We start from the raw sequence: 17,964 nt of genomic DNA on the forward strand, positions 1-17,964 counted from the left end.
TAGCTTATTAACAGATTGCAGTTGGCCGGTTCACTTCATATATTTTTATTTATACATTCCTTTATTGAAAAGTGTGTTGGGAATGTGGAGACTCGATAGAAAGAGTATGTTAGTATCTTAAAAGATTTTTGTGAAAAAATAAGTGCTGGAGATGTGAGAGAAAAAACCAACATGTATATGAATGCTGAGTGATATGAGGTCATAAAACTTTAGGTAAACAGTGAATTCTAATACAGAAATGAAAAGCATCTTGGCATTCCATAAAAGTGTACAAAGTGAAAAGAGAACAGATCTGAGACGTGAAGGGTAACATTCCAGATTTCGGTGACTTAGATGTAAGTTTGAGATTTATCTCAGTATATCCAGGTATTCACATTGTATTTGATTCAGTCATTACTCTTGAATTATGACAGAGTTTAAAAATGATGATCTGTTCAAAATTTCAGTCCTCTTCTCTTGAGTTGTAACAGAGTTTTTATGGTGATTACTGTTATGGTGAAGTCAAATAACTCTCAGAACTCTCAGACATGCAGAATTACTTTGAGGATCTGAAATGATAAATCAGTCTCATTTGGCAGATTCTTGAAAATATTTGGCGTTTGTTTTGTTACAGATTTCTATTGATATTGGAAATATCTGTTCTCAGATTTGCAGTGTTGATTGAAGTGATTTGCAGATCTCACTCAGTATTTAAGCATACAAAGATACATTAATTTCAGTGCAGATCTAATTCGGATTCAGAACATTCTTCTGTGCAGATTTGTTTCAGATATAGAGGCATCTTGACAATTTCATTTCATCAGCATATCTTTTAATTAAAACATGTGCATTCTGTGAGTTGTATGCAGAGATACAGTTGTATTTAATATTCAGATTGGTACAATAACTTACAGTTTATTTTGAATTCAGAAAAAGGATATTGGTTATTGTTTCAATTTGTAATTGATTGAAGTCTATTTGTATATCCTTTGGGTTGGTGCCATAAGGATTCTGAGTTGGTGCTCAGATTGTGGAGTTAGGGCGTTGAAAGAGTTGGTGCTCTTAAAATAGGGGTTTGGTGACAACTTAGGGTTGGTGCCCTTAAAGATTGTAATTGGTTTTTAACTGTGAGGCTGGATTAGGACACTAGATCCTAGCAGCGTTACTCACCGTGGTTTTTCCCATCTTGTGTTTCCATGTCAAATCTTGTGCAGTTGTTTCTTGTGTGATTGCTTTGCGTTGTTATTTCAGTTTCAGTTTAAAAGCAATTTTACAAAAGAATTTAATTGATCAAAAAGTTTTAAGTTTCATTTACTACTGATTCACCCCCTCCTCTTTGTAGTAAACCTATGTTCTACAGTGCTTCCAGTTGGTTGGTGCTCACAAACAGTATTAGGGGTTGGTGCTTCTAGTAGGTTGGTGCCTACGAACATTGTAAAAGAAGATATTTATATAAAAGCATTGATTTATGGTGGTTTTCTCCCGTAAGTGTTTCCACGTATATATCTTGTATTCATATTTAGTTAAATCACATATGAATGATGGTATGCAATGAATATGTTTATGAGATGAGTTATATACTTATGATTGAAGTTGAAAAAGTTTAAATTGGTAAAAGATTGTTGTTATCTTGATCAACCCCCGCCACCCCCAACCCCCCATCTCAGTATATCCGTGTGCTCTTCAATTGCTTTTAAGTTTGTCCCATTTTCCATATTTCAACCTTACAGTTTTAAGGCGACCCTGGGCAAGACCTATGCATCTTCACTAGGACTTTGTCATTTTGACAAGGAATCTTGCAATTCACATCCTTGCCAAAGACAAACCTTGCACTTCTATTCTTTCATGTACTGATTGTTGCATTTCTGGACTGACAAGGGTTTACAATTATTTCGAAGGCCAGGAAGCTAAGAGACCAAAACTATTGCCAAGCTAAGCAATACCAAGCAAAACACCTAATTTATTAAGTGAAAAGAAGGGGTCCTCATTTGCAATGGGCATGTGTGTTTACAACACGACAAATCTGCCTGGGACAAAGTCAGTTTGCTTATCTGAGATGATGTCAGAAAATATTTTTTTTAGCCTATTTGCCAAAGGTTTGGCCACCTCTTTGTAGATAGTGTGCATAGTGATATTGGACGAATATCATCTAGTGAACTGGCACCCTACTTTGGGACCAATCCCACAAAGGTGTTGTTTACTTCTCTCAGAAGGCTGCCTGAATTCCACGACTTATCAATAGCATCTCCAAGTTCCTTGCCCACTGTGCTCCAGCACTTTTGAAAAAAGCTTGCAAGGAAACTGTCCGGGCCGGGGGCCATATTAGTGTGTAATTGAAAGAGAGCAGCTTTGATCTCCTGAGCAGAAATTTTTTCATTCAGCATTTTATTTTGGGCTTCCAAGTCCAAGCAAGGAATATTCTCTAAGAGTTTCTTTTGTTCCACAAGGTTGTTCAAAAGGCTGTGAAAGAATTGCACTGTTTCTCTACTAATGACTTTTGGATCTTCCATTGTAGTCCCATTTGGAAGCTTTAAAGAAGCAATTCTATTTATTGACCTTATTTCTTTAACTGTATTGTGAAAGTATTTTGTATTCCTGTCACCAGCTTCAATCCAGGTTTCTGTGGCTTTTTTAGGCCAAAAAATCTCTTCTTTTGACAGGATATCCTCATATGCCCGCATTAGTTCCTTTTCCTTTGTAAAAGATGATTGGTCCATCCCATTTTTCGGCACCTCCTTTTCCAAGCAAAGCAATTTAGACTCATTGTGATTTTTGGTTTCAAAAATGTTTTTAAAGTGATTGTGGTTCGAGTGCTTGATTTGCTGCTTTAGCAATTTCAACTTAGACATGAAGTAGAACAACTTGGAGCCAGAAGGCCTAGCCTCATGACACCACTCATCCACAAGCTGGAGAAACTCCCGACCCTTTAACCACATATTCTCAGACTTGAAGGGATTTATAACCAGACTCTTATCCCCAATAATCTCTTAACTGATTAGGGAAATGATCTGAACCAGAGCAAGGGATGATAGAGCTTGATAGGGTGAAAGGGAAGGAGTTGACGTCACCAATAAACAAAAATCTATCCAACTTGCTAGCTCTATTTCTGCCAATTGATTTCTTTCCACCCAATTCTTGAAGTCTTTCTAGGACTGATTTGCTCCTCTGACACCTCCTCGCTTATCACTATACCTCAAGATTAGCATTGAAGTCACCCCAAAGATATGCCGCTGATTAGGGTTAAGGCTTAGAAATGTATCCAATTTTTATTTATATTCATACAAATAGATTTTACATATATGAATGAACCCAAAATGATCCCAACAGCAAAGTATTTTGACTGAACCCCCCTGCACCAAACCTGAGCCCAAACCTGAACCAGTAACTTAGATTTAGGAAGGCCAAGGTTCATAGCGATGTTGTTGAATGAATTAGGAGAGGCTCTGACCTTGGAGCTCCATCATTAGGACTTGAAGCCCTTTAGTGTAGCTCTTTTCATAGCTGTAAAATTAATTAGCTACATTCGATTTGATTGGAACTTCTTACTTAGTTAATGTAGATTGTAATTGAAAATTATAAAGCTAGTAGTTGTTTTATGCACTATGCAGAATGCGTTGTGCAATGCAATGTAATCAGGGATATTCCAAAATAAAAAATTCTGTATTCCAAAATTTGTTGAACTCTTTTATTTGTGTGCTTTGTGTATCTGTATGCTATTTAAATTACTTTAAATTTAAAAAACAACAGATTGTTTTCTCTTTTTTTCCCCTTCTTTTGTGGCTTTCTTCATTTTTTGAATATCTTATTTTTTCCTCATTAAATCCTAATTATTTGAAGAAAATCTTTTATCTTTTGGTTTGCCAATTTATTTCTGAAACAATATTTCTGCTATGTACAATACTATTCCTTTTTTAATCTTTTCTGTTCTCACTTTCTTGAGCACTTTTAGAGCATCCAATTTTCTGACCCAATATTTAAGTAAATATAACATGAGGCCTTCTTGTTGTTGAACAAATTGAAATGGTCACCTCTGTTGAACTCAAGGCAGGACTGAGAGGGGGGGTGAATCAGTCCAAACAAACTATTATTGCAGCACATAAACAATTAGTAAATAACACATAACCCACACATGAACACCAATAATTTCTTTGTGGAAAACCCAAATAGGAAAAAAACCATGGTGAACACTTGCCCACAAAGATATATCCACTATTAATATCAGATTAAAAAGAGAAGAGTTTGCTGCTCTGGACTTGCAAACCAAGGCTAACTGCTCTTGGGGTAAGATACAAAAGAGGACTTGCAAAACCTAAAGCTAACTGCACTCAGGGCAAGATACAAAAAATGATTAAAAAAGAAGGATCTCCTTATCATGAAGCTGTCCTTGAACTCTGTATCAAGTGACCAACATCAGCACACAACTCAAACTTCAACTGTCAACACTCTGTCTCTTAATTCTGCTACAGTTTCAACACAACTTGCATATCATTCGAACACAACTCTTCTTCACTGCTCATATTTCCTCTGATCTTCGCTCTTCACCACATCATCCACACTCTCTTCTCATACCAACTCAATCAAACATATTCCTTATATACAAGATAGATCATCAAAGTTTGAACCAAATCGGCCTGAATCAAAATATACCTTCCGGACCAAAAATACACATATTGATTCACTCCAGGGGAAAGAGGGGACCAAAACATATCTTCCAAAGGTCAATTCATCGATCTGCAAGCACCGGAACATAACCAACAACATATCTACACACTGCGCATCCATATAAGCAATTAGTGATCAAAACATACTGTCCAATGCAATTCAAACAAACTCCCTCAAATCATATCCGGACTTAAGGATAAGTCTAACATAGAATATCACAACTAGCAATGAACAAAGCCACAACACCCGGAGAACACAAAGATGTTTCCGAACCATAGAACTATTGTATCCATGATATCAAAACCATAACCAATGAAGATAACAATAATACTCAACATCAATAACACTTTCCGGATCCGAACACTTTCGGAACAACCAATATAACAACTTCATCATCAACACAGCAAGATAACTCTGCACCACAGACATTCCGGACCAATCTAGAACAAGAAGTTTGACATCAATGACAAACACAACAACACATACTTCCAACAATCTCTTCTTCAGACAAAGGCATTTTTGGGCAAGTTTTGATTTTGCTAACATTTTTGTATAGAACTCAAATTTACATCTGAGTTACTGGCCATTTGGTCATTTTGGGGAGATTTAGTTTTGCAATGAAGGGGTGGAAATATATGCTTGTGAAAGGTAGAGTTATAAATGTTCATTTTGCAGCAAGTTGGATATATTGGCAAAATTAATATGCCATCTCTTCAGATGCTCAATAATGAAGAACAAATTCAACATGCCACTGGATTTCATATTAATGGCATATTAATGCTAGCCAATAAGAACAAACCACAATAAGATATCGTATTTTTGAACAAAAATAAAAAGGGATTAATTTATTTTTTGAGTGCCATGTCATAAAGAGAGGCTTTTAAAGTGGGTATTTGAGCTGCTATGTTGATGCTGTATGCGGACATAAATACTTTTGTTGGCTGAGGGAGCATATGTGCTTACCATATTTTGGCACGGCCAATTAAAATAAATGCACAGTAGGAGTATACCTTTTGGAAGTAACAAGGTTAAATTATTATTATTTTCTTCTTAACGTGGGTAGTAGACAGGATTTTCTGCAATTCTGATATGACACTCAATAATTAATTCTTTAGAACGGGTGGATATTTCAGAAGTCACAGACCATTTGTGTTCCGATTTTTCTAATTACAAAATATCTATTCTTGTATGGTGACTATTAGTGATGCCTCATGAAATCTTTTCCTTGTAATTTCGTTGTGCATTATTCTTGTGTGATGGCCTTACAAAAATTGCCAATTAATTTTGTGGGGTTTTATTTACGGTTGTTTGAGTGGAAAGACTAATGAATAATTGTGATGGATGTTTCTGTATGTTTTCTGTATTCTATTCAATTAGATTTAACGTTACGAGTTTTCAGCCTTGTGGAGTTTGTTATGAGAACTTGGGAACTATTTTTTATTGCTGTATAATTTAAAATCGCTTTGTAGTGGGTGAATCCATTTCATATAGATTTTGGCTATCCTTCAACACTATTTAATACTTTTTCTCTTTTGGCAGGCATGTGTAAAGAGAATTGAAGCTGATGAAACCGGGCATAAGCACTGCACTGGGCAGTATTTTGACTACTGGCATTGTATTGACAAATGTGTAAGTATTCTATTTAGGGATCAAAGTTTCTAGTGCTTTCATTTGTTTTCTTTTCTTATGGGAATGAAGAGTTTTATATTTTAATTAATATTATTCCTTGTAAAATGCAGAGTGCAAACAAACTATTTGAGAAACTAAAATGAGGAAGCATAGAAATTATGGAGAGATGCCCATGGAACTTGTGGAGAATAATTTTCTTGTTCCATAATTTATCATATTTTTCTTTGAATATTCTTATTTTTGTACTTCTATAAATACTTGGGATATCTTGATATATTATTTGATGCAACTGAGAAGCAAGTGAAGGCATGCTTGCTTTGGACATCAATGCAAAAGTTCCATCAATTGCATGGTTTGAGTCAAGGTTTGCCTTGTCCTTTTCTTGTTCTTTGTCTGACCAGATCTACAACGGCTTTATGATTGAATCATAATAAACCTTACGAAGTGTATGGCATGATTGAATAACAAGGGACAAAAGTCTTTGCATTACGTGCTCATTTTTGGAATCACGCACTACGCGATGAATATGAAGTTTATAGTTCATTTTTTATTCTCAATAATTTTTAATCTATTGATTAAGATAATTCTGCTTAATGTAATTAGATTATTTGACCCTTATAAAATTAAACCGTGGAGCTCTGCCTGGATTTTAGTTCTCGATGCTTAAATAATAGTCGTTTTGAGCTCTGGTTTTTGCTGGGATGTCTGAAGATCTTGCATGCAACTACTGTGCATAATTATTCTTTTTCTTCAGTACCATCTTTCAGTCAGGACTATTCCAAGGACTGAAAATTTGGAGTGGGAGCCTAAGTGGATTAGATAAGTAATAATTGGCAGAAGTGCCAGTATTCTCTTGTCAAGAAGCAGTCAGTTGATAACAGTGCTGTCATGTGGAAGTTACTTATTGTTGTTTTGTGCTTTAATTCAGAAGTGCTTTGTGTACCTTTTTGGGACATCACAGGACTCTTTTAGCCAGTCACCTTTTTATGTGTAGATGATGATAAAAACTGTGATTACCAGCTGACTGGTTCTGGTATATCTGAATTGGATTAACTTGTTAGTCAGTCTTCAGATGATCTGTAATGGATGATGTGTTGCAAAAACTCCACCTGAAAATGTTAAATATGACAACAGTTCTAGGTGGACTCTCCATACAGATAGATCCTCATGCATGGAACATTTTTTATGAACAGTTTACATAGCAGTCTTCTACGAATTTCGACATGTACAGAGATGTGCAGTGAGACACACTATTGAATCTTAAATCTCTTGAGGATGTATCAATCACCATTGATTTGTTAGTTAAGTTCATAATTTGACATCCACGTGGAGATGGAGGATTGATATGTGAATATTCAAAGATGAGTATAGTGGGTCCATTGGAAGGTTTAGATGTTTCGCGCACCGTCAATTGACTCTTAACATGTTTGGAAGATGGCTTGATAAAAGTGGAATCAAAATTGGGCAAAAATATACGATGCTAAAATAATTTCTAGTCACCATTTTCAAGACCTTAAAAGTAAAAAATGCTAATAAATTCTAGTATGATTATTTATTTATTTTTCTATGTAATTATTTATGTGCATTCAATGATGTCATTGTGGGCTCCATTAGTTGAACCGAACTTAAATCAATTGCCGAGTTGGAAATGGACAGTAACCATGATAGGTATGAGTTCTGTAGGCACATTGCATGGCCGGTGGCCGGTGGATAACTAGCCGACAGAATTACTCTTGGTAAGGAGTGAAAAGTGTTTTGCCAATCAATAAAACAGCACTTTTGTTGGCTGCGTAGACACACACCGTCCATTGCATGTGCATGAGCTTTGCGTGTTGAACTTTACACATGCATGTGCTTTGCATCTTGCATGCAAGGAGGCGTTATTTGTAGTCAAGATTGGAGTTGTATTAGGAGATTATATTCAAACACTCGTGTCCTCGTAGATGAAACTTACTTGGCAAGTGTTCTACTATAATACCGTAAACAAATTGTTTATTGTTATACATTGAGCAAGTTTTTGGAGGGTTTATTTATTTTAAATGGTTTTCTTTTCGTACATCTCTTGTTTTGTGTATTTCCCTATGATGTTATTTTATATTTCCTGTAATGTGCATCTTCTTCACCCAAAAAAAAAAAAATGTTTTAAGGGTTAAAAAAATTGTACCATCTTTCAAATGGCTTCCTTTCAAATGGCACAAGTTTAGTTTTGGTTCCATTGTTGTGTAGAGGGTTTTTTTTATTGATTTTCTTTGAGTGGGAGTTTGTTGCAAAGTATTTTATTACTTTATTGAGAGGAGATGGCTAGCACATTTGGAAGAATAGTAATTAAAAAATTTAACAAAGATAATTTTGAACTATGGAGTTTGTAGATTGAGATCTATTAATTGTTGTATTTGGAAAGATGCCATTGAGCATGAAATACAAAGATTGGGATTTGATGGATCAAAAGGCAAAGAGTTTGATAAGACCGTGCTTAGTTGACTTTGTACTTTTGAATGTTCATGAACTGAAGATCGCGAATCTTTGTAATAAATTTGTTTAAATTTATCAAGTGAAATCCTTTGAAAGTAAGTTCTTGTGAAGGAAAATAAAATCTCTTAAGCCGTAAGGACGATCTTGTTGGCTTGATGATGATGATTTTGTTGTAATAGGGTGTTTGATGACTTTATTTGTGTTGTCATTGATGGCAACTATGTTTTATTGAGTCATCTAAACCAATCGGTATAGCCTAATAACCGGTAGTGGTATTTGTTAGACATCAAAATTGCTAAGTTGTTGTCAACTGGTAAACAAGAACAAAGCGATGATCAAGCAACCAATACAGACGATTGGTGAAGCGTTAGACGTTGCGGTTTTACATGAGTGTTGGAGATAGGAACATGCACCTATGTTCTAAACCACATCAACAAATTCAGTGTATTGAGCGAGTTATGGCTGATTTGCCAATCACAGTCAGGAAGAACAGAGAACTGGTATAACAGAGGTAGTTTGATCGGTAACCGGTAGACTTTATGTTTTGTTTTTGAGTTATGTATTTGTTTTGTCGACATAAAAAAAGTGTAATGATCGGGAAATTGTAAAAGGTGTCTTGGTTCATTGAATCTAGGGAATTGTTCCAAGGTTCTTCATTGACCTAACATAGTTCTTTTTAAGGAGATGTAAATTGTATGATTTCATGTATCAAGAGAGAATTTGATTGTGCGGTGGAAGAAGTTAGGTTTTGATGTTTAGTCGGTGATAGAAGCTGAGCAGAAGTGGATATAATCAGGGACAAAGGTGCTAACTTCAGATCAATTGAACTTGTTGTCTTCCTAACAGTTGAAGCAAGAAAACCCTCTAAAAAGGTCACTCCTAACAGAATGTGGTAGGATCCTAGCAGGTCGAAAGGTGAAATCCTCTAACAAGGTGACACATTAGTTTGTGTTTGTAAATCCTAGTAACGTGGGTAGCTCCTAACAGGGCTGGGTCCTAACAAGCCTTATTGTATAGCTCTTAACTGGGGCTAAAACACTCTTAACCGGGTTGTTGTATGACCTTAACCGGTTAGATCTCTATACTGCAATTCGTTGATATTTGTGGGTACTAATTCCCACCGTGGCTTTTCCCATTTGGGTTTCCACATGAAAAATCATTGTGTTATGGTTTGCATGCTTTATTGGATGTTTGCTTATGTGGTTATATTTCTTGCATGCTTATTGATTTTCAAGTTGGTGAAAGGTGTTATCATATTTATTAAGTTTTTGTTTGCACTGATTCACCCCCCCCTCTCAGTGTCTTATTAGTTTATCAATTGGTATTAGAGCTTGATTTCCTTAAGACTTAATTGCTTGGGAAGGATCTCTTAGGGTAACATGGGGGAAGGTTCAATGAGTTACAGAGAGCTTTCAAACAGGCTTTCAGAATATGAAGAAGCCCTTGGTGAACTAAGAGTCAAGTACAAAGCTTCATTGGCTAAGAGAAGAGAGTTGGCTGAGCAGTTGATGGAACTCAAGTGAAAACAGTTCATCCGAGGAAGCAAACATTTATGCCTTGTCTAACGAGGTGGAAAAGCTTAATGATGAAAAATCAAATCTGAGGAGAGTGTTGGAAGCCAGGAGGACAGCTGAAGGCAAAATAAGAGAGGAGCATGAGATCTTTAAGCTGAACCAGGAGATTGGTACCCTACATGCACATCTTCATGAGGAAAGAGAAGAAAAAGAGGAAATAGAAGTTGATCTAGACATGGCTGTCTCTTAGAGAAAGTCTCACAAAGAAGAATGAGGATCTTACCAAGGACTTGGCTGATGCTAATGAGTTACTAGCTAAATTCAACAAGAGCACTGCTATGCTTGATGAGCAAATTCAGGCACAAAGGCAGAACGGAGATACACATGGCTTGGGATACACAACCTTTGAACAAGGAGAGCCATTCGGTACAAGGACACCATGCATGAAGTCAATTATGCACCAAAGACCAAGAAGATCACCGGTAAGAGAACCTACAAACCAGTATGTTTTAATTGTAATAAGGAAGGTCATATTGCTAATGTTTGTAGAAGTAGATCCATTACTTTTGATGGATATAGACCTAATGCATATGAAAGATATAAGCCTAGAACTTTTGATGGATATTGCTTCAATTGCAACAAGTATGGGTATAGATCTGTTGAGTGCAGGTTAAGAGTGAATAATCAGAGATCTTACATGAATCAGAGGTCTGATGGTTAATTGCAGAGATCTTACAATGACTGGAGGAACCCTATTTGGTAGAGACCTTATGTAAACCAGTCTAGAACATATGAAATGGAGAATAGTTGGAATGTGAGATGTTCAATCTGTCACAACTATGGTCATGCTGCTATGAATTGTCAGAGAAGAAGTAATAGAGGCAATGCTGGACCCTAGAGAGCATCTAGAATGACATGTTTCCACTATCACAAACTGGGACACATTGCAAGGTTTTGCAAAGCTAGAATGAACCAAACGATTAATCAGTTTGTTGACCGGAAAGGAAAGAAAAAGGTAGATGTGGAAGAAACCAGGAGTGAGATGAATAAGATATGGAGGAAGAAAAGTGAGGAGAAACCATCAGAGGACTCCAATTCTTCACCTGGTGTGGAGAATCCCTCACCAGAAAACTAAGCTATGTATGAGCTTAGGGGGAGTATATTGTCAGATCCATTTCAGGACCCCCTAAATGATGTGCGGTAAGTCAAATCTGCATGTTTTGACGCAATATGATGTTATGAAGTGATTTTGAACCGGTTATATCTCAAACTGGTAAATTGGATGTGATATGTGAACTAGCAGCAAGTTTTAGGGTTGAACAATGATTATGGTATGTTCAACCGGTTTAGCATTAAATGTAGTTGGTAAAAGGCAAATAAAAGGTGTTTTAAAGTCTCCTTTCTCACCTAGTATTTTTGAGAGCACATTTGGAGAGTGACATAAGAACATAAGAGCATTTAATTGCTACTTTGACAAAGTTGATAACGAATTGTGAAGATTTGTGGAAAAGTAAATCGGTGAAAGAGCATTCAAACCAGAAACAGAGCATTCAGACCGGAAACCCTAGTTGCGAAGAGGTTAAAAGGTATTTCTCTGTGAATTTGAGTCTGGTTTTGAATTTTCACAATGGATACGCCACACATTGGTGATATTTTTGAAAGACCTCGATTGGATTTCAAAAGACATCCTCATAAGTCCACGAAAATAGATCCAGCTGGAGCCCTATCCGGCGTACCTTATAGAGTTTTAAATGTTGAAGGCATTAGATCTTACATCCACTGCAAATTGGAGGATTTGGGGACATTTGCCATCTTTGATCAATACTTATTATTGTGTGATAAACAAGGTTTGATAAAGGATCAATTCAGAAGGGTTACCGATAAGGGTTTTCATCATGCTTTAAACTTTATAGATGATTTTGAAGAAGAGCATGTGAGATATGTTCTGAGCAGGATTCACGATCAGTTTATATGGTTGGATAGACCACACAAGATCACAAAAGAGGCTATCCATGTTGTCACCGGATTATGGGCAACCGACGAAGTTCCTGTTCTGAGATCAATTCCGAAGGATGAGGTTATCTGATTGACAATGTCCAAGTGGGATGGTCGTGCTATGACGGTAAATGACATAGATGATCCAATAGTGAAGTTTGCATCCATGGTCATCGGCTACAAAGTTTACCATTCAAGCTAGATGAATAGCATTCCCAGAGCTGTTATCCACACAACTTACCAGATGTTGAATGAGAATGTTGATTATGACCTAGCAGAAGCTTTGAGAGCACAACTGACACTGAATCTTGAATCAATCAAGAAGGATAAGAGACAAAAGTTCAAATTTGGTCAGTTGATTATTAGATTGTTTTTCTATTAACAAAACTTATTTCTCGATATAGGTGATATTCAATGGTCTGTAGATTCAACAGTAGTCTTGTAGATCAAGAACAACATTAAGATGCTTGGCAATGAGTTTACAAAGACTATCTAGGGATATTTCAAGGATTTCCAGAAGAAAATGCATGCCAGAGAAAGGATACCAGAGCATGTTGTAAAAGGTATGAAGACTCCATTTGTTTTATGGTTGATACTGATACTTGTCAGATGGAGGATGCAGATCCAAAGACTTCATGGGTCATGCCTATGGGGTATGAGGTAGAAGCGGATATCTTGACTATTTATGCTGATCACCTTCTATCCAAATCGACAGATCCTAATGTATCTAGGTTTGGCACCTTTAAAGAGAAATCTATATAGGTACATGCTGAATTGGCCAAACTGATAGTGGCCAAAAAGGTCAGGAAAGAGGTTAAGGAATTTGCAGTTACACAAGGCTTCACAAAAGAAAAGATTGATGAAGCAGGAACTAGATTTGAGGAAAGGAAGGCATGAACCTCTAATGTCTCCACCGATAGACAAACTAGAAGTGCAGATGTCAAGAAGGAGAAGCCCCCTCCTCCAAAGATACAAATCAAAAGAAAAGAAAAACAAGATGAGCCTCAAGCACCTAAAGCTACAGGAAAAAGAAAGAAAGAACAAGCACAAAGAGTCTTTAAGGTTGTAGCAGAGGAAGAAGAGGAAAGTAAATCAGAAGGAGGAAAGAAAGAACTGAGAGCAAGTGGCAAGAAATCTAAAGTGGTTGGTGCATCCACTATCAAATCAGTTAAGGTAACTAAACCTACTTCTCTTGAGAGCTTGTTGATGAATATAAGGAAATATGGTGTATTGGTTGGTGTACATAAGTACTATAACATTTTTGGTGAGGATGAGCATAAACAAATTGAGGATTCATTTATTTGGTTTATGAACCATTTTAGCAAAACATTGATTGAATTACAAGGACAAATACCTGATACTTTGTATAGTAAATTGGAAGCTAGATGGCAGACTGCAATTAAGAAGGATAGAGAAATAGTAGAGTATGTACTTATGCATTTACAATCGGAGACCCCTAATGAGGATATACAATTTTTAAAAAAAAATCAAAACCATTATTTAGAACCAAAAAAGGTTGACAAGATTGCTTGTTGGAGAGTCCCAATTGGTGCAAGCTGAGACTGAGGAAATTTTGAAAAGATTTTTAGGACTTGAAAAGGAAGAGGAACCAGAGATGATAGAATCTTTTGAGGAAGAAGATATCCCTGAAGCATTGGTAATTGAAGGTGTACTACCAGATGTGTTTGAAATTGATGAGATATCGATTGATACTCAAACGAAGAAAGAACAAGAAGTCGACACCACATCAGTTCCTACTGTCATTGAAGAACAACCATTGATACCAAAAGATATTCCAAGCGGTAAAGATGAAGAGAGGACAAATACACAAGTGAATGCACAAGTAGATGATGTGCAAACCACATGGCCATCAGAGAAGACAACAAAGATGCAGACAGAGACACAAGAGAGTGTACAAATTGATGTTGAACAAACTAAAAAGCCATCGAAGAAGGCAGAAGAGAAGGAGAAAGAAGAATAACAGGAGCAGAAAGTGACCCCCCGGTCACTTACTTCAAAGAAGATCATTGATGGTGATAAAGATGATGATACTATGTCTATTCAAGGGCCAATAAACATGGATATGTTGAGTCCAACTGAACTGATGGAGATTGCATATGCTATGCAATCCAAGGCCAAGAAGAAGATGATGAGAGCTCAGAGGAGAGAAGCTCAAACTATACAGACTGTAGTTGACATATTTTCCAGTCTGTTACCGGAGACTGATACTGATAGTCTCACAACTCCCATTGAAAAACTGGACCACTTGGTCACATCAGTAGGGGAGCAAATGAAAAGTCTTGGAGAGGCTGCCTACACAATGTAGAGAAGGAATATGAAAACAAAAGGATTGAGCTGTTGATCAAGGCCATTGCCAAAGACATAGAAGGTTTTACTGTGAATTTGGACCTAATCAAAGAAGCCTTGAAGAATGGAGGTAAAATTTTGTCTACAATTTGCAACTTTTCATTGTTCTTTGATGATATCGATAAGAAGAGAAAGGAAGCTCAACATGAGGTAAAGACTTTGAGTGAATCATTTGTCCCTTAATTGATTCAACAACTATTTTTGGTAGATCGGTCATAATAATACAACATAAGCTTAATGCATATGAGGCAACACAAGTCAAGAGTATTACATCATTGTAGGAGTTACAAACTCATCTAGTCCCCAAATTACAAATTTTGCAGAAACGATACAAAGAGAGAGAGACAATTTTGACTACACTAGAAATGAGTACACTTGATGCTATGGAAGATATTGCATACCAAGTCAGAACACACATTGATATTACATCTACTCTTTTGGAGACATGGGAGAATGATCTGAAAGTCTTAAAGACTAATTTGTTGATGTTTTTCTCAAAATGTAATTGTAAAACTTTTGAACTCTTATACATTTGGTAATGCAAATTTTGGTATGTTGTATTCATTTGTTTCAAATGTATTTGCTTACCTTTATCATTGTTGTCAAAGGGGGAGTAGTATAAGTCGGTCAAAATTTTGTTAAAACATGTAATTGCTATGGGGGAGTTTTGTATTATGTATTTGAGTTGAGTCTTAATTGTTGTAATGTGACACTTAGACAAAACAATTCCTAAGTGTTGCCATCAGTGCCAAAGGGGGAGATTGTTGGCTTGATGATGATGATTTTGTTGTAATAGGTTGTTTGAAAACTTTATTTGTGTTGTCATTGATGGCAACCATGTTTTATTGAGTCATCTAGGTCATCTAGACCAATTGGTATAGCCTAACCGGTAGTGGTATTTGTTAGATAACAAAACTGCTAAGTTGTTGTCAACTGGTAAACAAGAACAAAGCGATGATCAAGAGACCGGTACAAACGATTGGTGAAGAGTTAGACATTGGGGTTTTACAATAGAGTTGGATACGAGAACATGCACCCATGTTCCAAACTTCATCAACAGATTCAGTGTATTGAGCGAGTTGTGGTTGATTTGCCAGTCACAGTCAAGAAGAACAAAGAATCGGTATAGCAGAGTTAGTTTAATCGATAACTGGTAGACTTTATGTTATGTTTTTGAGTTATGTATTGTTTTGCTGACGTAAGAAAAGTGTAATGAGCAAGAAATTGTAAAAAGTGTCTTGATTCATTGAATCTAGGGAATTGTTCCAAGATTCTTCACCAACCTAACAGAGTTATTTTTAAGGAGATGTAAATTGTATGATTTCATGTATCAAGAGAGAGAATTTGATCGTGCCGTGGAAGAAGAAGTTAGGTTTTGATGTTTAATCGATGATATAAGCTAAGCAAAAGTGGATCTAATCAGGCACAAAGGTGCTAACTTCATATCAGTTGAATTTGTTGTCTTCCTAACTGTTGCAACAAGAAAATCCTCTAACAAGGTCACTCCTAATAGGGTGCGATATGATCCTAGTAGGTTCGAAAGTGAAATCCTCTAACAAGGTGACATATTAGTTTGTGTTTGTAAATCCCAGTAATGTGGGTAGCTCCTAATAGGGATGGGTCTTGTAATGCCTCGCCAGGAAACCCCGAAGGGATTAAGCCATAACACAAGAATAGAGTGCAATAATTTTTTTTAAAGATAAACACAACATTGAGATACAACAACATATAAAAGATTTAGATTACATAGCGGAAGACATCAACTAACACCTAAAGAGTTTCCCAACGTGATTACTTAATTCCACAATTCACTTAACTCACACTAATAAATCCAATAAGCTGATTATCTGATAAGGAGATAATTTTTAAACAAGGATAATTTCTTACAGATAGATGAAAATATAATTCACAAGATAAGGTTCATCCATTAAGATTTATTTATATTCTTCATTCATACTTTTCATGAGAATTTAAGTCATACAACTAATTTAATAACACACTTTAATTTCATCATAAGCTAATGAGTTCTTCCCATGCATACTTAATTTCCTTAACAATAACTGAATGTAATCCATTATACTAAGCTACATTCATTCATGATCCAATTTATTCCATCCAAGAGAGGACTGCATACATGCATTTAAAATTAATTCCATCTTATCCACTTATACATTCTATCAAAATGTCAATTCATACATGTTAACACTAAACTTGAAACATAAAAATAAAAGCATCACATAACACTAAGATGATCTCAGAGTTCACCCCTAAAGGGCTACATCTCCGTGTCTGCTTAACTGCAAGACCCCTTTGATAAATAATAAAGTTACGAATACATGAGGTTCTCATAATTTACAATCCTGCCCTCAAGGCGAAACATAATCAATATACAAACGATCGCATCGGTCAATAAATACATAAACGATCCCTGAAAAGGAAAGGTTCCAGCTGAACATAATCAAAGCTAATACAAAGGTCCATTTGGACATCCACAAAACTGAGTCATCGCAACCCAAGGTCTAACATAAAACCGGTACTCACAAGGGCATAGAAAATAGGATGACCCACAAACGTGCTCCTATCAGGACAATACAACAACACACTAGCATACGTAGGGACAAGTGTCATCACACAAACTAGTATGGTTACTATGGCAGGTCTTCATAGGTTCCGACCCCATACACTGGGTTACCCTGGCAACCTAATCCAAACTTTCGACCCATCCAAGCCTCATGTGGACCCACACATCCTCTCGTGAAGACAAGGATGATGGTTCGCCATTTCAGGCCTTCTCACAACATGTCGAGTCTGTGTTAGCACTCATCCCATGTGTGAGGCACAATTATCTTACTTAGAGATTAACTTTCTAATTTACTATTAGGTTATCACTTATTAGACTCACTTTTGATGGGTTACCCAGCAGCCACTTTGGGTGCGGCCTCCAATCGAAAGCCACTTCCCCATACGACACTAGACTATACTCAGACGAACTCAAAAACCAAGAAATACACATGGTCAGATGAACGAAGTTCAAAATGGAAGGAACAATCATTTGGTCAAACACGACTTCTTATGCGGTGCACTAACTGACAGTACTCTAACTAGAGACCTGACCAACTATGGTCAACCGCAAAACATCATTTGACACCCGCATAAAGGATAAGACCAATTACGACACTACCACAAAACAATAGTCAAAATCGAAACCAAGGACTGGAACAGGTACCCAAATCAATCCATACGACAGGGTCCAATCAAACAAATCAAAACTTGACATTACTTAAGTAAAAACGAATACAGAAATTAAACTTGCATAAGTAATAATCTGTAGATACAATCTTTTTCC

General features: G+C 36.4%; 1 protein-coding gene across 1 annotated transcript in view; it reads left to right on the forward strand.

Annotated features, from left to right (window-relative positions):
* The window catches only part of LOC131041721 (cytochrome b-c1 complex subunit 6-1, mitochondrial), a 43,967-nt gene extending 37,208 nt beyond the window's left edge, over nucleotides 1-6,759 (forward strand). The window contains exons 3-4 of the mRNA XM_057974910.1: nucleotides 6,181-6,270; nucleotides 6,381-6,759. Coding sequence (XP_057830893.1) covers nucleotides 6,181-6,270; nucleotides 6,381-6,413 — 123 coding nt within the window. The 3' untranslated portion in view covers nucleotides 6,414-6,759. The remainder of the gene's footprint in view (nucleotides 1-6,180; nucleotides 6,271-6,380) is intronic.
* Nucleotides 6,760-17,964: the final 11,205 nt, after the last annotated feature.

The sequence above is a fragment of the Cryptomeria japonica genome, chromosome 7 (assembly GCF_030272615.1).
Source record: "Cryptomeria japonica chromosome 7, Sugi_1.0, whole genome shotgun sequence".
Taxonomy (NCBI): Eukaryota; Viridiplantae; Streptophyta; class Pinopsida; order Cupressales; family Cupressaceae; genus Cryptomeria; species Cryptomeria japonica.